This window comes from Physeter macrocephalus, chromosome 10 (genome assembly GCF_002837175.3).
Source record: "Physeter macrocephalus isolate SW-GA chromosome 10, ASM283717v5, whole genome shotgun sequence".
Lineage (NCBI taxonomy): Eukaryota > Metazoa > Chordata > Mammalia > Artiodactyla > Physeteridae > Physeter > Physeter macrocephalus.
Window position 1 is genome coordinate 83,649,958 of NC_041223.1, and position 21,838 is coordinate 83,671,795.

Here is a 21,838-nt window from a genome sequence, read left to right on the forward strand (position 1 = left end):
ATGAAAGGGAAGAACCTACAACCAAGATTACTCTACCTGGCAAGTATCTCATTCAGATTTGATGGAGAAATCAAAAGCTTTACAGACAAGCAAAAGCTAAGATAATTCAGCACCACCAAACCAGCTCTACAACAAATGCTAAAGCAACTTCTCTAGCTGGGAAACACAAGAGAAGAAAAGGACCTACAAAAACAAACCCAAAACAATTAAGAAAATGGTCATAGGAACATACATATCGATAATTACCTTAAACGTGAATGGATTAAATGCTCCAAGCAAAAGACACAGGCTTGCCGAATGGATACAAAAACAAGACCCATAAATATAACAATTATAAATATATGTGCACCCAACATAGGAGCACCTCAATACATGAGGCAACTGCTAACAACTATAAAAGAGGAAATCAACTGTAACACAATAATAGTGGCGGACTTTAACACCTCACTTACACCAATGGGAACAATTATAAATATATATGCACCCAACAGAGGAGCACCTCAATACATAAGGCAACTGCTAACAGCTATAAAAGAGGAAATTGACAGTAACACAACAATAGTGGGGGACTTTAACACCTCACTTACACCAATGGACAGATCATCCAAAATGAAAATAAATAAGGAAACAGAAAAAAAAAACATTAAGACTAGAACTACCGCTGGTCCTGCAATTCCACTCCAAAGAAAACAAAAACACTAATTGGAAAAGATATATGCACCCCATATTCATAGCAGCGTTATTTACGAATTATGGGAGCAACCTAAGTGCCCATCAGTGGATGAATGGAGAAAGATGATGTGGTACATAAATTCAATGGAATATTATTCAGCCATAAAAAGAATGAAATCTTGCTATTTGCAACAACATGGATGGACCTAGAGGGCATTATGCCAAGTGAAATAAGTCAGACAAAGACAAACACTGTATGATGTCACTTATATGTGGAATCTGAAAAACAAAACAAATGAACAAACATAAGACAGGAACAGAATTACAGATATAGAAAACAAACAGGTGGTTGCCAGAGGGCAGAGGGGAGGGAGAGGGAAGAAACAGGTGAGGGAGATGGATGAAATTTGCAAATTTCAGTTGCAAATATATGAGTCCCAGGTGTGAAAGGTACAGTGTGGGAAATATAGCCAGTAACTATGTGATGTCTTTGTATGATGACATCGTAACTAGACGTATTGTGGGGATCATTTTGAAATGTTATAGAAATACCAAATCACTATGTTGTGTAACAGGAACTAGCATAGTGTTGTAGGTCAATTAGACCTCAAAAACAAACTCATAGAAAAAGAGATCAGATTTGTGGTCACCAGAGGGTTGGGAGTGGAGGGGAGGGGAGATTGGATGAAGGTGGTCAAAGGTACAAACTTCCAGCTATAAGTACTAGGGATGTGATGTACCACACGGTAAGTATAATGAACACTGCTGTACATTATATGTGAAAGTTGTTAACAGAATAAATCCTCAGAGATTTTAAAACAATAAAATTATTTTTCCATTTCTTTAATGTTGTATCTGTATGAGATGATGGGTGGTCACTGAACTTAGTGTGATAATCATTTCATGATGTGTACAAGTCAGAGCATTGTGCTGTGCACCTTGAACTTATACAGTGCTGTGTGTCAATAATATCTCAATAAAACTGGAAGAAAAAATAAATAAAAAATAATTTTTTAAAAGGACCCCCTTAGGGGGAAATTATGCTGTGCTGTGGAAATCTACAGATAGTATATTCTTAATTGTTCACATGAATGCATTAGCTATAAACTACTATTCATGACTGTATCTTCAAAACCAGTCCAATAAAAGTTTGTTGATTTGTTGCTTGAAGAAAAGAAGGTAAAATTTATATCTCCTGGTCTCAAATTAATTCTGCTATTGAAAACAAACAAATAACTGTAGCCTAACCAATGTTTAAATTATAATCTGAACACAGTATCTGCCATCTGATTAAAGGAAAAAAACAAAAAATCAGGAAAGCCTGGGCCCGAATTTGCATTTGTTTTGCAGTATTATTCCTGAGGAAGAAATAACTGATGGTTGAACCCACTAAGGTGCGCCGAGCTGACCTCCGACTTTGCTACCACAATTTACACCTTCATGCCAATATTCACAACCCACCGACTTTCAGAGAATACCGTTTCTTACCTGCATGACTGCAGTTGAGCTCAGGGGCAGGAGGGCAAAACTGTATCTGAGCTGCTGACATCTGCCACACCATCGTCCAGTAAACGTCCACCTGCAGAGACAGCATGAACCACCGGCATCGCTGAGCTGACCTGGTGGAGCAGCAGATCGAGTGGGCCTGTCCCTCTGTGTCCTGATCTGTCCTGTCAGGCTGCTCTGCCAGCTGCCACCTCCAGTCCTAAAGTGTGACAATCACTGTGCCCTTTTTGCTCAGTGAAAGTATCACTTTGCTAAAACTGCACTGAAAGAGATATTGGAACTTTTTTAAAGTTTATCTTTTAATTGTTTAAAGTAAATTCAAAACTTCATGACCTTTCCAATGATACTGTCAACACCATGGTCAAAAGTCAATGAGTAGGGCTTCCCTGGTGGCGCAGTGGTTGAGAGTCCACCTGCCGATGCAGGGGACATGGGTTTGTGCCCCAGTCCAGGAAGATCCCACATGCTGCGGAGCGGCTGGGCTCGTGAACCATGGCCGCTGAGCTTGCGTGTCCGGAGCCTGTGCTCCGCAGCGGGAGAGGCCACAGCGGTGAGAGGCCCACGTACCACAAAAAAAAAAAAAAAAAAAACCAAAACCAAAAAAAAAAAAAAAAAAAGTCAATGAGTAGGAATCGATAATAAATATGTACATCGATAAATACATAAATTTTTAAAATTTCACCATCCAGCAGATGTTAAGCAGCATAGCCCCTATAAGCCCTGGAAGTCGTCAAAAATGGAATTACACCCAGTACAGTGGGTTTCCTCCAGGCGTGATTTCCGCCAAGCCCTGAAGATCACACGTACAAACTACCAAGCAGGTGTTCCTTCCAGGAGCTCCCGGAGGAGCTGGTGTCTTCGGGGCTCTGTGTGAGCCTACCTTCCTCTGTCTTGACATCCAAATGAAACCATCACTGCATCTCAGCCACCGGAGCTTCTCGTGGTTTCTGGAAGACAGAAGTGGGTGCACTGCTGAGCCCCAGCTCCTGTGCCAAAGAGCAGCTCAGAATGCTTCTCAGGGCCTGCCAGGTGCTTGGACCAGAGGAGAGCTGTAACAGCTGCAGCATGGCACCTCGAGGACAGCCTGACCTGAAAGTCAAGAAATCAGCGACCTTCCTGCAGGCCTCACCTGGGATGGTTTGAGCAAGTGCAACCGTCGTTGCCTTAGAAAGTTGGCAGCCATGTCAAGCAGGTGGGTCAGTGTGATGCCCACTGCTCACAGCAGGAGGCCCAGTTGTCCCCTTTGCAGCCACAAGAAGCGAAACAGTCTGCCCTCTAGGCAGGAGACGAAGGAACCCCTGCCCCCCTCCCTGACACCCTGTTGCCGGATCCTTCCCCAGCCTCGCCTGGCAACAAAAGGCCCCTCTGCCCTCAGCCAAGCAGCACCCCAGCGACTGGGAAGTAGGTCGGGTGGAGGAAGTGGTTGCCACCAAGCTGGGCAGCTGGTAGCTCCAAGTCTTGCAGAGCCCAGGCCCCGGTGGCATGAGGAGCAGCTGGGCGGGGTCCTCACCATCCCCCGGGACCCCAGGGGCGGCTCTCGGGGCTCATGACACCTCATCTCCCCGCCGGCTGCCCTGTAAGAGAGACAGCCTGAGCTCAGAGGAGGGTGCGGGCACCCTTTACTGTGTCTTGAGGCAGCGGGTTAAAACCCACTCTGAGCACTGAGCCAAGGAGAACAGCTCAGATGTGTGATCGCAATGGAAAGCGGACGGAGAAGTGCAAAGTTATTGCTGTGACCAAACCATGACATTTCTCCTTCCCTTTATTATTATTAATAAACTACTGAAAAGGATTAAGCTGTCTTGCAGGAAAGGTATAATAGATTAAAATCTTTCCCACATATTTAAAATTAGGAACCTGTAATCAAATGGAGCCAGGAATGCTGCTTCTGCAATCTCAAGGAATTCCTTTGAGAATCCTTTACCCATACTGTTGGTGGCATCTGATTCACTTGGCTGCTGGGTTCCCTGTCACAGCCTCACAGCCTGGGCCTTTCCTGTTCCAGGCCCTTTGCTCCCCACAGGTGACCCTCCTTGTCCTTCACCGTTGACGGGAACCGGCCTGAGCGTTTCCAGCCCTGCCCTCCTCTCACACTGCCAAGGCTAACCCTCCACCATGTCCTTGACCCTATGTCCCCTACTCCTCGGGTACCCCCGCATCATAAAGCTCCCACCCTCCCCTCCTCAGCCTCGGCCTCTCTGCAGACAGGCACAAACACATCCTAGAAAGCACCCACTCACATCAGAGATTTCTGGGAGTTCTGGCCCCATATTTCTCACTAGGTTGCCAATGTTCTTGAAAGAATTCTTTATTTTTTTACTAAATATTTATTGAGTTCCTCGTACTCTGGTGGCAAACATCATGCTGGATGTTAGAGAGAAAACGAAGAGTAAAGACACGGCCGCTCCTCTAGTAGAGGAAATAAGGACCCCTCCCCAGAGGAAAGTAGAGCAGTAGTAGACTACCCCTCATGATAAGTGCTGACAGGAAACGAGCAGGGCAGAGAGAGACCAGAGGCCGCCCGTGGACAGTGGGCAGGGGAGGCCTGTCTGAGGACAGAGTGTTTTGGGTAACAACTGCAGGATGAGAAGGAGCCCCAGGAAGACTGGGAGCTGAGGGAGCAGAGTGTGCAAAGGCCCTGTGGCAGGATAGCCTGGCCCGTTGGAGGAGCTGAAAGGACACTAGTTAAAGTGCAGTGAGCAAGGGGGGACCAGGGGGACCTTGGAGACTTGGGCAGAGACCAGGTCACGAGGTCCATAGCTAGGAGCTTAGACTTTAGCCTGAATTTGGTGAATAGCCATTGAAGGATTTTTAGAGAGGAGTAAGAAAATAATAGCCCTCTGAGAGAGGCCAGAGCAAAAGCAGAAAGAGCAACCGAGAGACGGCGGCTCGTGATGCACATGAGCCAGGACACGGGGCAGCCTCGGTGCACAGCGATGAGCGTGCAGGCAGGTGTGGTGTATGCACGACGGAGCCCCTCGGCCGTGAGAACGAGGAAACCCTGTCGTCCGCGACCACGCGCGTGGATCTTGAGCGCTGAGTGAAACAAGGCGGACAAAGACAGACACTGTGTGATCTCACCTGTATGTGGAAGCTTACCCCAAAAAACCACGGGAAGAGATGATATTTGTGGTTACGAGAGGGGCGGGGAGTGGAGGAAGGTGGTCAGAAGGCACCAACTTCCAGTTATAAGATAAACTAGTACCAGGGATGTTAGTACCACGTGGTGACTGTAGGTAACATTCCCATATGATATACAGGAAAGCTAAGAGAGTAAAGCCTAAAAGTTCTCATGACTGTTTCTGTGCATCTCTAGAGATGGTGGATGTTCACTAACCCTCTGGTGGTCATCATTTCACAGTACGTGTCAATCAGACCATCATGCCATACACCTTAAACAGTGATGTATGTCAACCATTCCTTAATAAAACTGGAATAATTCTCGTCTAAAAAAAAAGAGGCTGCTCTAGCAGCCCGGTCTTCGGTGGTGGCCGTGATGACAGAGAGAAGGCAGGGGGACTGGGGAGATCAGAGCAGCGGAACCTGCTGAGGTACCCAGAGAGGCACCTGCGGGGAGGGGGCAGCCGCAGTGCCCCAAGGCTTCTGACTGAGCAGCGCGGTGGACGGTGGGGCTCTCGACCAGGAGGGGGTGTCATCGGGGGAGCGGCGGGTTCTGTTGTAAACATGTTCAGTTTATTTTTATCATTTGTTTCACATCCTTTAATTCACGACACATGCTTTTATTTTATTTTACTTTATTTATTTTTTTGGCCATGCAGCATGCGGGATCCTAGTTCCCCGACCAGGGATCCAACCCGCGCCCCCTGCAGCAGAAGCGTGGAGTCTTAACCGCTGGACCACCAGGGAAGTCCCTAGACATGTTCAATTTAAATGACTGTGCAGCGTCCCAACAGAATACCCGCTGCAGATGTGTGAATCCAGAGCTCAGAAGAGTGGTCTGGCCTGGAGGTAGAAACTCAGTGTGTTCAGCATAAAAATGGTATTTATACCCATGAGAGCATTTCACGTCGTTGGGGAAGAGAAAGGAGGGGACGGGGAAAGGAGAGTTACAGAAGAATAGAATTTTTATTTTTGTATAAAGTTATTTATTTCATTTACTTATTTTTGGCTGCGTTGGGTCTTCGTTGCGGTGCGTGGGCTTCTCATTGCGGTGGCTTCTCTTGTTGTGGAGCGCGGGCTCTAGGCGCACAGGCTGCAGTACTTGCGGCACGCGAGCTTCAGTAGTTGTGGCTCGTGGGCCCTAGAGCGCAGGCTCAGTAGTTGCGGCGCACGGGCTTAGCTGCTCCGCGGCAGGTGGGATCTTCCTGGACCAGGGCTCGAATCCGTGTCCCCTGCATTGGCAGGCGGATTCTTAACCACTGCGCCACCAGGAAAGTCCCGAGAAGAACAGAATTTTTAAAAGAGAAAAAGATCCAGAAGCAAAGCTTAAGAAGCCAATATTTGGAGGTTGGCTGGAGTAGGAGGAGCCACGTAAAAGGAGCCACCAAAGATGTAAAAGGAAAAGCACAGAAGTGAGGAGAGAGGAGAGGGTCTAGGAAGGGCTGGTCAGCTGAGCCGAGCGCTTCCGGAGGGTCTCCATCACAGAGCGTCTCTTCTTCCACCATTTCTGTCTCTCAACTTATTGGCCCTCCTTCAAAGCCCGGGGAGGACAACCTGCCCCAAACCGCCGCTGTTAGAGATCTCCAGTGACCCCTGTCTCTGTGTCCACATCTTTTCTCAATCCTCATTCTCCTTGTTTTCCCTGAGCCTGTGGCATCAGGGCTCACCTGGTCCTCTGTGAAGCTCTCCTCATTGAGTTTCCGTTTCTATAACCCGTTCCTGGTCCTCCTACTTTTGAAAAACTGTATTCTCCTCTGACTTTCCTTTCCCATTCATCCCTTACATGTCTGTGTCTCCTGAGGAGGTGCCCTTGGCCCCTTCTTTGCACCCTTTGCAACCTCATTTCTTCACAGAGCTTAAAGAGTCACTCGGTGCCCTATTCCAAAACCCAGATTTCATGCCAACCTCAATCTCTCTCAAGACTCAAGCTCTCCTTCTTAATTCGTTGCTCAGACATTCCTAGATCAGCGTCATACTGATAGTTTTAAAACCCTCATTTGAAAGCCACTCTTCTTCTTTGCTCCAAACCCTCCTTTTTCTCATTATCATATTTCTATTTATGGGGCAATCATCTTCCCAGTTGAAACTTTCAAGTCATGTAGATTTCGTCTTCCCCTTCCTCTCAGACACGCTTCTATTGAACTGCCTCAGCTCATCTCTTTACTCTCCACCCCGTACTGTCCCACTCCCGCTGTTCTGATTCAGTTGCCCCATCATTCTGCCAGATCAGGCAGAACCTCATCGGTCCTGGAGCACAGCCAGGGCTTTGTTCTAAGGCACGTGGGCAGACCCTGGAGCAGTTGACCATCGGGGAGACATGACCCAGGGATCATTTTTCAAAGACACTCCCTGGTCCAGCTTCAGCGTAGCTGGTTAGCCTCCTCTTCAGACCCACTGTGCTCTGGCCCAACTGAATACACGTTCCAGATCCCACCCTGTTTATTTCACTGCTGTGCAGCTGGTCACCTGTTTCGCCTCCCTAGATCACTCTATCATTTCTGCCTCTCAAAATACTACCCCTCCGTCAAAGCCTGGGTATGATGACATCTTCCCAACAAAGCTTCTTTAGCAGCCCAAGATGGTAATAATCTCTTCTTTGAATTTGAGCAGCAAAGTATTTTGTGCATTCATCATAATACCTGTCTTGCCCTATTTTGTGTTTTAATGATTTGTGTGTGACATATCTCCCCTCTTATGCCATAAATATCTCAGGACAGGAACTATGTACCTCTCATTTTTGTTCCACTACAAATCAAAACACATACCTTGCACACACCAGACCTTAAGGAAATGCCCGCCAAAGAAATAAATGGACAGCCTGAATTAACATGAACTGTTGTTTTGTGTACTGATGCAGTCCTAAATCCATAGTGCTATCATTTCCGTATCACTGATGGTTATCCACTTACTATATAATATAGCCTTTCTTTGAATGCACTTAGAAAAGATGGAAAATTGTGTTATAAGGGAGGAACAAGTATGTAGGTTATTCCCTTCCTTAAACAAAGAGAAGTTCTGTTATGCGTCATGGAAAATTAAAGTACAGTAATAAAATGCACCAACCCGACTAGTTGAATGATGATTTAGTGGAAACGTTGCTTTCCCTCCTGTTCGTGGGTCCTGACTTTCCTCTCAAGTACTTAAGCTGCACGTCCTGTTTATTTTGTTTTTAGATAACGTTGACCACAATCGGCTATGGAGACAAAACCCCCCTGACCTGGCTGGGAAGGCTGCTCTCTGCAGGCTTTGCACTCCTGGGCATTTCTTTCTTTGCACTTCCTGCTGTGAGTATCTTTGCAAAAATTAAGCACTTTCAATTGGATCTTGGAGGTTTATTAGCACAAGGTTTCACAAAACGGTATGCCCTTGAACATAGCCATATCGTTTACTAATATCATTTTTCTGATGTAATATTGATTTTTCTATATGTATCTAGTTGGATAATTTACAAAATATGGTCTTCCCTCGGAGTCGCTTAACCCGGGAGTTTTATACCAGCTGAGGCTTTAGGACCAAATGATAATTCAGGCAACCCCACCTCTCAGTCAACAGGCTACTAATACATTGAAAATATGTGTAAAGATTTAAAGATATCCTCCTCTTAAACGGATGGCTCCCATTAGGTGCATAAGGTGTGCACTCAGAAGAGATGCATGTGCCCACGTGGAGTATCTACCTCTCAGGTCCACTTGAGTGAAAAGCATACGAATTTAAAGGGTTTTTATTAATGTGTCAGATGATTTATTCCTTGCGTCATCATTGATTTTTGCTAACAACCAGTTTCTTATCAGAATGAAGAACACACTTCCCTTCTCTTAAGCTTCTGATTATTTTCTCCGTACTGGATGAAGCCTTCCTTTCTGATTGTTTTATCCTCTTGTGTCTTCAAAGGCACTTGGTCAGAGTATTACCACTTGCCCCCCCTCCCCAAGATCTCGCTTTTGGCTTCCCCTTGTTGGAGACGAGCCAGCAAGCAGGGCTGTGAGAGCCGTGGCCGCCTTCCCACTCAGGGAACAGCAGCCTCGGTCTTGCCCCAGACACAGTCTGACTCATGTCACAACCTCTGCTGCAGAGACCCCGGGCAGCCCTCCCAGGGGCCAAGGGGGTGGGGCCTTCAGCAGCACAGCCTGTAGCTGCCGGGGCTCCCCCTCTGCCTGGGACCCCTTGTCCTTCCCGTGGCCAGAGCTCAGCTCCAGACTGACTGGCTGGTTGCACCCCGGACCATCCAAGGTCAGAGAAGGGTCCCAAGAGACCACGCGAGAGCACACGGGCATCAGACCCCACTTTGAATCTGGGTTTGTCACGTGCTGCCCACGTGTGACTGTGTTGGTTTGCTAGGGCTGCTGTAACAAGGCATCACGGACTGGTTGGCTTGACTTAAACAACAGAACTTTATTGTCTCGTAGTTCTGGAGGCTGGAAGTCCAGGATCACGGAGCTGGCAGGGCCGGTTCTTCCCGAGGGCTGCAGGGGAGGGTGTGGCCAGGCCTCTTCCAGGGCTCGGAGACGGCCGTCTGAGCACTGTGTCTTCACATCGTCTTCCTCTGCCCATGTCTGTGTCCAGGCTTCCTCTGAAAAGGACACCGGGGGGCTCCCCTGGTGGCTCAGGAGTTAAGAATCCGCCTGCCAGTGCAGGGAACACGGGTTCGAGCCCTGGTCCGGGAAGATCCCACATGCCGCGGGGCAACTAAGCCCGTGAACCGCAACTGCTGAGCCCACGTACCATAACTACTGAAGCCTAGAGCCCGTGCTCCGCAACAAGAGAAGCCACTCCAATGAGAAGCCTGCGCACCGCAAGGAAGAGTAGCCCCCGCTTGCCGCAACTAGAGAAAGCCCGCGCGCAGCAACGAAGACCCAACGCAGCCGAAAATAAACTAATTAATTAATTTTTTAAAAAGGACACCAGACATAGTAGGTTAGGGCTCACCCTAATGAGCTCACTGTAACTTGATCACCTTCGTGAAGACCTTTTCTCCAAATAAGGTCACATCTGAGGTCCTGGTGATTAGGACTACAGCCTATGAATTTTGGACACAAGTCAGCCTGTAACAGAAACCCTGAGTACATTTCTTTATCAACATCAGGTAGGAAAAATTATCACACCCAGAGAAAATCTGTTAAGACCAATGATGTAAGTCGGGTGCTTGTCACAAAGAAAATTTTCACGATGTGTGTGTTCCTGCTGTGACAAAATGAAGCAGAGTCCAAAAAGCGTCTCACTTATCCAGAGTCAACTGAATCTGGCAACCTCAGCAATTCAGACCAGAATTCAATTCTCTGCCCAGCAATTCATTGGGCAGAGACCCACTCAATAACCAGATTCCCTACAGGAAAATAACCTTTAGAAACAGTAAAATGCAGTCTTGCACTGTTTTCCCAAAATAATGGCACAAAAGATCTGCCTCTGCTGTGTTTATACTTATTCTGAGGCCACACGTATAACAACCCGTGTGATTCTTCGAAGAACTACAGGCAGGGAAGGAGGCCCCCTCTGGGCTGTTCCCCCCTCTGGGCTGTTCCCATGGGCACCCGTGTATGTGCCGTCCTCCCAGGAGAGCCTCGAGGCTCGTTCATAACCTTTGCTTAACTTAGAGAAAGGTCTGGTAAACTGAGCTCTGTGGTTTCATACCTCTGAGGATTATAGACAGCAATGTAGAAGTATGGTGATAGAACACACATTAGACCAGGAAGAGGTAACAGCAAGGGAGGGAAAAGAAAAGGGTAAGGAGTAAGCAGACATAAGTGTTCAAAGGTGTAAAGACCTGGGCCACTTGGCCTGAACGTCAGCCCACCTCCGGGAGCTGGTGCTCTCGCCCAGCGAGACGCCCTGACTCCATCCTGAGACCGTGGACCATCACAGGAGGTTCAGCTGTGTGGCTGTTAGGTTAAGGGTCAGAGACTAAGTGGTGATTCTTGTAAAGGTTTCCCGATAAAGTGATTACAATTTTATATGCAAATTAAATTAATACATGTTGGAGATCTGAACATCTTGCTTGCATAGAACACGCCCTAACAGTGCCAAGCAAAGTAGACTTCACCATGGATCTGTTTACTGCAGCCTCACATTAGGTACTGAGTTCTTACTTGAATGAAAGACTCAGTGGCTCCCGCATACCTTTAAATAAAACAAGGTGGCTGGAAGTGCCGTTGTCTTGTGCACCCGTGGGCCGGCAGGGGTGTCGGATTGAAATTAGGAGGACACGTTGGCATTTTGCTAAGAAAAGTCAGAGGTGGATTGTGGCCCATCCCTGTTTGAGGTCCTTCTACCCAGGAAACCGAGGACCAAGAAAGAGAAGCTCCTTTCCCCATCTTTCCCTCAAAGCAGGACTCTCCTGCACATCACAGAGTCACACAGACCACCAACTCCACCAGGGGTCCCCTTCCCTGAGACCCCTGCCCAACCTCGCCTTGTGGGGCAGGCCTTTCTCCACCTGCAGAAGCCCCTTACCTCCTGCTGAGAGGATCTTTCTGTCTAGCCTGTTCGCCAAGTATGGGACTGGGGGGTACAGATAGGCTCTTCTAATCTGGAAGGGAGTATATTTTAACTATAATTAAACAAGGGATAAATATTTTAAATACTGACCGATAGGTGTTTTCTTTTTATTTGGTGTTTATGTAGCACTTCTAAAACTTAAAACCTCAAAATTTAAGTTATCTGATCTTAGGAAATGAATTAAGACAAAAATCAATTTCTGAGACTTTGTATCTATCGGTACGGATACTGGAAGGAATAGCACGTAAGTTACATTTACACGTATATACTTAAGTAACTTACAGGATATATATGTAACATAACAGGCTTTATTTTACAGCCTCGTGTTTCTGTTTCTGAGCTGGGGACGGAGGAGGTGGGGCAGGGTTGGACAGCAGCCGTAAGAAGACGATGAGCAGAGCTGGTGCAGTGACTGCTGTAATGGACAGTCTGGCTCAGGAGACGTGCAGCCGATATTTGCCATCTACTAGCGAATGTTTCTAAGCACTGCCAGTGTGATCTTCACCACATTTTAGCTTGTTTGGCAGGTGCTAAGTTTGTGCTATGTAGGGCCTGGCCTGTCTTCATTTTCCAAAAGGGATCTGACCCTGAACTTCATATTTACATAATGAATGCTCAGAAATGGTAGCTATTGCTGCTTATTCAATGCCTACAAAATCTAAATTATGCTTCCTAGGAGTGGATTATACACATCTATGCATATAATATGAATACATAATATAAATATATGCTATAAATTCTGCTGTTTCATAGTCTCTTACATGTTTAAACTTCATGAAAAATGTCATTAAAAGGAAAATAATTAACTTTTTCCTTAATGCTCTTAAGGAGCAGCAAGAAACTTAGGAGTTATACATAACTAAGAGTTGATTTGGATTTGGAAACAGAAGGCCATTTTTATAACCTCTAAGTGGAGGGAAATGTTGTTTAAATCTACAAATAAGATCCTACAGACCAGGTTTTCATAGAGCTTGGTCTGTTCAGTCACAGCCTGCATGAGGTGAGAACCTCAGGCTGCACAGCACAGTCACTAAGGGAGTGAGATGGAGCAGACCTCCGACACCGTTCCTCATCTCACGGTGCAGCCACTCATCCTGACCGATGGGGGAGTCGGTCGCTGCTCATTAATAACAATACTGTCATCGTATAACTGCATTTTAAACAGAAGTGTGTTATTTATTATCTGGTCATTGTCACAGAGGCACTCAGAATTGTGGAATCTCAGGATGAGAAGGAAGGTTAAAGGTTACCTCGAGCCCAAAAATGTCCTCGCCAAGTTTTCATCCACTGAGACCTAGCACCTCCCAAGGACTAGACCCATCACCCCCTTGAGCAGCCTGTACTATCTTTGAGTGACTTCAAACATGTGAAGAAAAGAAAAATAGGCAGTCCTTACCTGTGGCAAACACTGACTTAGAGCTTATAAAATGCCTGGCTGTAACCTAAGGGTTAGACTCTTTGAAGTTTAATAAGAAGCTAATAATTTATAGCTAGCAACTAAAATCCCAGACTTGAAAGCAGAGGGGCTCCGTGTCCCACACCTATAAAGTGGAGGCTTAGAGACAAAGCCCAGAGACTGAACTGAGCAAACTCCAAAGCCAGCCTCAACTCAAGGCTGAAATGAAACATCTTGATTCCACAAATTTAGACCAAAGCAAACTGAAAAGAGGGGCCATATCAGAGAGCCGAAATTTTGGCAGATGGAGACAGCAGAAGGAAGCAAACCAGCAAAAGCTAGCATAAACACAGAAGGAACTGCTCAATTACCAACCCCCAGATCTGACAGGTGAGCCAGGACCAAGATGGCAAGTCACGCTCAGCGTGTGCCATTAAGACTCAGGTAAACAGGAAGGTGCTTCGCATTGACCTGTGCTCTTGTCTTTACCGGACAGACACGCAAAATGGCAAACCTGCGTCTCCAGTGTGTTTCTGTCTCATCTGGACAACTGTCCTTCCCCACTGTTACTTTCCTTTGGTAGGTGTAGAATTATAGCATCGCTGAGGATTAACCTTCAACACTCCCTCCCCCACCATTTCGTGAATGGAAAGTATAAAGTCAGGTAGCGTCGTCAAAGTGCTAGGAAAGCTCCCATGTCCACATCCGCGAGACAGTAACAGCCCCAAGTTCTAATCCCCCTCTGTCCACCACTGGATAGGACCATTCTCTCTGACTTAGGTGTAAAGAAATGCCACGGAGAGGGCCACACAAAAACATTTTTTAAGATGGTGATTTTATTTGGAATTGTGGTGACTCCTACCCCATAAGAGACCGTAGGGCCTGTTGACTTGCGGAAGGGCAGACGTCCTGCTTCCTGCCCAGCTGCTTGCCGTTGGCTGCCGCGTTACAATAGAGGAAATCGTGTTTGTTTTAATGAGTTTAGGGACAGGCTGCACAGTGTTCCCCTTTTCTCAGACTCTTCTTAGAGGGTTTTTTAAAATACTTGTATTATTTAATGGTGTTTGGGGGAAAAAATTTTCAGCGCTATTTCCGTATTTTGTTGCAGGGCATTCTTGGCTCAGGTTTTGCATTAAAAGTACAAGAACAGCACCGCCAGAAGCACTTTGAGAAAAGAAGGAACCCAGCTGCCAGCCTCATCCAGGTAAACGTCAGTGTACCGGGAAGACAGCAACACCTGTTTCTGCAGGTGCTGGGTCGTGGGCCGGTCCCTCTGTGCCCTTGCTTAGGGGAGCTGCTCTTTGGGTTTGTTTTTAAAAACGAAGCTGGAGGGCTTCCCTGGTGGCGCAGTGGTTGAGAGTCCGCCTGCCGATGCAGGGGATACGGGTTCGCGCCCCGGTCCGGGAAGATCCCACATGCCGCGGAGCGGCTGGGCCCGTGAGCCGTTGCCGCTGAGCCTGCGCGTCCGGAGCCTGTGCTCCGCAACGGGAGAGGCCACAGCAGGGAGAGGCCCGCGTACCGCAAAAAAAAAAAAAAAAAAAACAGAAAACGAAGCTGGAACTTAATGTACAGTCTTAGATTTGGTCAAGTGCTCCCCACTCCCAAACAGAAAAAACTAGTATGTGTTTTGAGCCAATGGTCCACGCTCTGTTCGGATTAAGTAACGGCAGCAGCAGAGCCATGCCGGGGTCAGCAGTCGCGTTGCTCCTGGAATGACCTAGTATGTCTCATGAATTACTTGGTGAAAGATGATTGCTCATTCAGTGATGGAGCGGAACACGGCATCGGTGCCTGCCTTGCAGTTACCTTCTGCTGCCCGGTGTGTGCCACCGTTCTGAAGAGCAACGTATTTGTTCAGAATGTCAGGCTTTAGTACTTGTGGAGTCACTTTTAATGCCATCTAGAGCAATAACTGGAAATTCTTATTTTAAGAGCTGGAATTATGGAATACATCAGTGTTTGAACGTATGAAGTAGTAAGCATATTATTTGAAACTAACTCATAATACCTAGGTTGTTCAGCATTTAATCTTCGTTTCAGTAACTCAGGATTTGCTTCAGCAGTAAAAGGAACGCTTCTCCTTTTGTCATCCTTACCTTTTGGGAGTAGAGCCAGCCTAGACACAGTTGAAGAATCACAAAATATGTTTTCCTCTAGATCCATGCTGTGAGTTCGTATTTAATTATAGACAAGATGATTATGTAATATCCCTCCATGCCAGGCAGCGGATGCCCCAGACCTGCAGAACCAGAGGGTTCAGAGCAGTGACTGAGATTCCTGCTGCAGTAGCAGGCCCGTTGTTCCCACGCACCTTGCAGGTTCCAGTCGGGGGTGGAGGGCAGCAACCACGACACAGCCCCGACTCCGCAGCCTCTGCCTGTGGCCACAGGGTGGGGGGAGATGGGGAGGGGCTACGTCAGGAAGGAGACCCCTTTGTATCTGTGACTAAATGAGGGTGTTAGTGTTTAGAGCAAACTGTTCTGTGACTCCTGACCATTGCGCATGACGTGTAATGCACACCACTGAGAGGCTCTAGTTTTAAAATTTCTGGGTTTTAAAGGGGCGCCAAAGATAAAGTAAACTTTGTTTTCCTGAAGGAAAGCTCCCTGAGTCGTAGGAGTTTAAGATCTGAGGCCGAATGACGGGGCCATGATGAAAAGGGACGTCACACACGCCGGGGTGCACACAAAATGCCCCAACAGAGAGCCTCCACCCTTTGGAGCTTCTTAACTGCTTATGAGGTGTCCCTGTACTTCTAATGCATCTTCCTCCTTGCTGTTTTTATCTTTCAGTTGCTCTTTAACGTATTCACCTTTCAGTTCTGGAAGAATGCTTTCCAGCCTGTGAATGCAGAGCTACTCCCTGGGTGCCTTGCATCCGTTCGGGCAGCAAGCCCTGTCCACACAGGGAACCAGTGGTACACCTTACACATACCTAGGCTGCCTGCTCTCAGGAGCCTGGCCGTGCTGTTGGCATGCATAAAGTTCAAACTTATTTAAGATCCTCACGAAATTATTTACTAGCTTTTTGTATTGTATGTTTCCTCAATCAGCATGTACTCGAAGTACAACCACTTCTGTGTACAGATCCTTGATACTTCTGGGTATGAAAGGGGACTGCATCAAAAAAATCTTAGACCATTGGCCGTCCTGTTGGAAAGTGAGCCCTTTGAGGAATTTCTGAGGGATGGATCCCTTGTGATGACACAGAGCTTCCAGCTCTGCTGCCCAAAACAGTTGCCAAGAGCTGCAGGTGGCTGTTTACGTTTAGAAATTCAGTTCCTGGGAGGCACCAGCCACGTCTCAAGTGTTCGGTAGCCATACACGGCTACTGGCTATCATACTGCACAAGACAGACACAGAGAATAATAGGAGGGACTTTCAGATCTATCTCATCATTATTAACTACCAAATTGTGCAAAAAAAAAAAAAAAATTTCCAATTGAACTTGAAAACAGATTACCATTCCTCCAGGCAGTCTTTGGACCGGAGGCATTTATACCAACAGCCTTTGGCCAACAGCCAAAGCAAGGCAAGGCCTTCCTCTGAGGTCAGCTGTAAAAAGCGAAGAGGCTGATTGCAAAGTTTACTTAAAGATCTAGATTTTTATTTTATGGAACTGAGTTATGTAATATATATTATCAGTAATTGAACTTGTACCAAGGTAGGTAACTGTGGAGTGAAATCATTAATTTTTTTTTTACTTAAAACTCTAACTTATGTGTTGTTCTGAACCAAAAACAATATAAAATGAAAGGCTTGAAATGTTCAAGAATACCTTTAAATCTAATCATAGTTTCATTAATTACCAATTTAAAAAGTGATTGTTCCTCTGTCCAAGTGTAATTTATTAGACATAAGAATAATGATATAATTATTAAATGTATTCATTGTTTTTCCTTGCTGTAACCCATAGCCAGAAGTCAGGGCTTTAGGCTTTAGATTATAGATTGTAGATGTTTATTTTAAGGATGCTTTAGATTAAACAACAAGCTTCATTTGCTGATCCATGCATTTTCTTACCCAATAAAACTGCCTTGGTTTGCTGATCACACAAAGAATCAAGACCAAGACCAGTCTCGTTTGTTTGGAGCCAGAGCCGCTGTCTTTGTAAAGGACACTGGAGATGCCCAGATTGCTTTGTCGTTCAGTCGGTGAGACAACTAAATTAACCAGCGTTTCAGGGTTTTAGGGAAAAGTTTGAAACCCCAGCAGCTTGCAGAAAACTCAGTTGTGTCAACATCTTTGTATGATTCATTTAAATTAAATTTTCCTTTCAAGCGGAGCAGTGTAGGAAAAGAAAGCAGCCCTCAGTAACATTTTGAATATGTGCCCCAATGTCACCACTTTTATTAATAATGCCTAAGACTTGTGAAGGGCTTCTATGCACAGTTGTGCAGAGTGTTTCTGCTACATTATGTCACTTGATCCCCAGGACAAGCCTAGGGACTTGGCAAGAGGTAGGACTCAGGTCCCTGGTGTCGGAATCTGAATCCCACTCGAAGAAGCCTCACATATACATCACTGAAGCCTGGGGATTAGCATTTCAAGATCCTTCAGAAGTTCTGTGTGAGCGGTTTCCTTCTAGAGAGGTTGGACCAGTTCAGGGTGGAGCCAAGGTGCTTTATTGGAAACAGAAACAGGGGAATTAAGTACAAGTTTGTGAAATGAATGCTGACAGGTGGGCTTATTTTCCTGAGGGAAGGGAGTAGAAGATGCTGCTCTGGGGAAATTAGTTGGCCCAAAAGAAAAACAAATTATGTATTGAAACTTTGGCTTCCTCTGGTGAAAGAACTGAGCCTTCCAAAGTGAGGCCACTAAAATAAACTCAAGCCACATATACAGAGCTTATACAGCCTTTGTAATGCTTTAATCATGAATAAGGACAGATTCAGAAAAAAAAATTCCTAGATGTGGAAAACATGAGAGCAGAAAAAGAAGAAAACAGAAAAGGAGATAAAACTGTGAAAATCTCCCCAAAAATAGAATAAAAAGAGATGAAAAATAAAACAAAAAACAGTAGGAAAATTGGATGACACTTCCAGGAGATCAAATATTCAGCCAACAGAAGTACCTCACAAAGAATACAGGGAAACTAAGTGTGGAATTTTATCAAATAAATATTATATTCTGGTTCCCCAAAAATGAAGGGCAGGAGGGGCCACAGTAAAAGGCCCCCCAAGGACCCAGCACTGTGAACAAAAAGCTTCACACTGAGGACGCCCTTGTGAAATATGAGAACTCCTGCAAGAAAGGGGATCCTAAATGCTTTCTGAGCAGAACATACCCAAAGGGTCCAGAATCTGGATTGCATGGATTTCTCATTAGTAACCTTAAAATTAGAAGACAGTGGAACAGTACTTTCAAAATTATGGAGGAAAATTATCTCCAATCTAGAATTCTATATTCAGCCAAATTATTCATGGAGTATGGGAGTAACATGAAGACTCTTTCAGATATGCAAAACCTCAAAACTTTACCTACCATTTACTCTTACTCAAGAAGAGAAGCTAATACCACATCTTCTTTATCAGTTCATCTACCGATGGGCACTTGGGTTGCTTCCGTATCTTGGCTGTTGTGAATCATGCTGCAGTGGACGTGGGGGTGCAGATATCTTGTTTTCATTTCCTTTGGATATATACCGTATAAGTGGGACTGCTGGATTATATGGCTGTTCTGTTTGTAATTTTCTGAGGAGCCTCCATACTGTTTTCCTTTGCAGTATATATACACAATGGAATATTATTCAACCATGAGAAAGAAGGGAATACCTGCTATTTGCAACACACGGATGGACCTTGTTATTATGCAGAGTGAGAGAACCAGACAGAGACAGACAAATACTGCGTGGTCTCGCTTATACGTAGAATCTAAAAAAATTTTTTAAGTCAACCTCTAGAAACAAAAGCAAAAAGTGGTTGCCAGGAGCTGGAAGGTGGGGGAAGTAGGGTAAAAGGATACAAACTTTTTCACTATGAGATGAATATGCCCTGAGGATATAATGTGAAATGTGGTGACTATAGTTGATAACAGTGTTGTATAATTGAAATATGCTAAGACTGTAGAACTTAAATGTGCTCACACCAAGAATAGATACATGTATATGTATAACTGAATCACTTTGCTGTACACCTGACACTATCACAACTATTGTTAATCAGCTATACTCCAATATAGCAGTAAAATAAAATGTCTTTAAAAATGCATTTCAAAAAAACCACCAAAACAAACAAACAAAATGTTCTCACACCAAAAAACAAACAAGCAAATAAATACGTGAGGTGATGGATGTGTTAATTACCTAGATGGGGGGAACCCTTTCATAATGTGTACATATATTAAATCACCATGATGTAAGCTTAGAAGATCTCACAACTGTATAGGTCAGTTATACCTCAATAAAGCTGAAATGGAAAAGAAAGGAAAAGAAAAAGAAAAACAGGAGAAGCTACTTGGGTAGAATTAATCCTCCAAAGCAAGGAGATGAACCCAGAAAGGAAGGAGACGTGGTGTCCCGGGAACAAGAGATCCCACCCAGGGAGGAGTGAGGGGACCTCTAGGCTGTTGCTGAGGGGCTGTCCCAGGGCCGGAGATGCAGGGCCGGAGAGCAGAGAGCTGGAGGGAGGTCGGCAAGGAGACACAGCTTCCGTGATGTATCTGACAAGTGGAACTTTAGAGTTCTGTTGGAGAGTTCAGGAATGTTTTCCTCCTAGGTACATAAAGGCAAATCAAGAAATTAAAATAGGGCAATGCTAGCTCCAAGAAAAGCCAAAATAAATTACACAGGAAAGAAAAAGGAAGTCAATGGTACATCACATTGCTGAGCTGGGAACAGTAGTTACGTGGTCAAAGTAACGCAAACACTAAGTAGTGTTAACTAACTAAACACTTAACTAAAAGTTAACTAAAATTAACTAAAAACTGTTGGTAGGATGAGATCAGGGGAAGGTGTGTATATGGCTATGTCACTATCTTCCATGGTAAGAAAATTAAAAACCTCAAAGAAATATGAGAAGAGTTCTTAAAAATAAGGATTCTTAAAATTAGAAACAGAAGCTATAAGAGTTGAAGGGGTTGCCACTAAGGAACAAAAACGAGTGAGAAGTAAAGTGGGGAAAGGGATATTTCTGGTTTTCACCCTAAATGTTTTCATTCTCCGGCTTCTTAAATTCTATACCTTGAAAAAAATCATTCCATGTTGATTATACCTTTGGATGTTCAGCTGGAATTAAAGTTTCCAGAAAGGGTCAAATGTGCCATAGCTGTAATGCTCCAGACAGTGCAAACTAAATACTCCCTGAAATGTAACTATACTGACATTGCGCTTATAGCTCTAGACCAAAGTGTGAACTTGTTTGGCTACCTTGAGCACCAGGGTCGCATAGTAAATGGTGAATTTGGCTTTCATGTTGCTTTTTGGTGACTCTTCCTTGGGAGTGTGGGTGCCATGTAAATTAAATCCCCCTGGGCACTTTCTCTTGCCTACCACTGTGTGATTTTAGTTTAAGTAGAGGAACGTCGGCTCCTTGATCACATGGTTGTGGCCTTGGGTTCAGCTTCCAGAAGCTGAGGGAGAGCTGAGGCCAGGACAGAGTGATTAGAGGATGAGATTAATAGGTGCCCACTCCACTGCCGCTTGACTGCGGACTGGTATCAGCCCCGAGGGAGATGCCACTTGCCCTCTGTTGCTAATGAAGGGAGTAGGAGCTTAGGTGTTGCGATCAATTTGATAGAAAAAGAGCAAGAAGCCAGATCTCATTGTTAAGAAAATTTTCAATTTTCTAAGCGTGGCCACTTTTGCCCCCAGTTCTTTATAACTTTGGCAGGTAATGTCTTGGTCCCCCCCTTTTTTTTTTTTTTTTTTTTTGCGGTACGCGGGCCCCTCACTGTTGCGGCCTCTCCCGCCGCGGAGCACAGGTTTCTTTTTTTTTTTTTTTTTTTTTTGCGGTACACGGGCCTCTCACTGTTGTGGCCTCTCCCATTGCGGAGCACAGGCTCCAGACGCGCAGGCCCAGCGGCCACGGCTCACGGGCCCAGCCGCTCCGCGGCACGTGGGATCTTCCCGGACCGGGGCACGAACCCGCGTCCCCAGCATCGGCAGGCGGACTCTCAACCACAGCGCCACCAGGGAAGCCCTGGTCCCCTTTTTTGTCTTATTGTTGTTTGGGGTTTTTTTCCACTGATATCTAATAATGCCCAGGCCTGCTGTGTGCTTCTCACTTCTAGTGAGTCCTGCTTCCACAGTATCCAAGTCCACAAATATCTGATGCCTTCTATTAAAGTTGTTTAATTAAAGCAGCACCAGCGGGGCTCTGGCCTTCACTACAGAAGAAGCTGCGATAATAAACCCATGTGTCTTTATTGATTACTCTGAATCACTCTGTAGATTGTGAGTGTACAGCACTTGCCAAAACTAACATTTCAAGATGCTACAATAACAACTGCTTTGTTCTCTGTAAGATACTAAGATGCTTAGCATACGTTCTGAGAGATTTGTAGGTTCAACCGACATGAGCCATGTGATGAAGCCTCCAGGCAAGGAAGCTGGCTTCAATTATTTAAACCTTCCTTAATAATATAAAAACCCTCAGGTCCTAGCATATATCTTCCTAGTTTTTTATATCACTTCTTGAAAATCTTATTGAAGTGT

At 45.5% G+C, this 21,838-nt stretch overlaps 1 protein-coding gene across 3 annotated transcripts in view; it reads left to right on the plus strand.

The window, feature by feature from the left end:
* Positions 1-21,838, plus strand: part of KCNQ5 (potassium voltage-gated channel subfamily Q member 5) — a 616,346-nt gene that overhangs the window by 480,629 nt on the left and 113,879 nt on the right. For all 3 annotated transcript variants that reach the window (XM_028494701.2, XM_028494702.2, XM_028494703.2), the window contains exons 6-7: positions 8,472-8,582; positions 14,295-14,390. In XM_028494701.2, the coding sequence (XP_028350502.1) occupies positions 8,472-8,582; positions 14,295-14,390 (207 nt within the window). The remainder of the gene's footprint in view (positions 1-8,471; positions 8,583-14,294; positions 14,391-21,838) is intronic.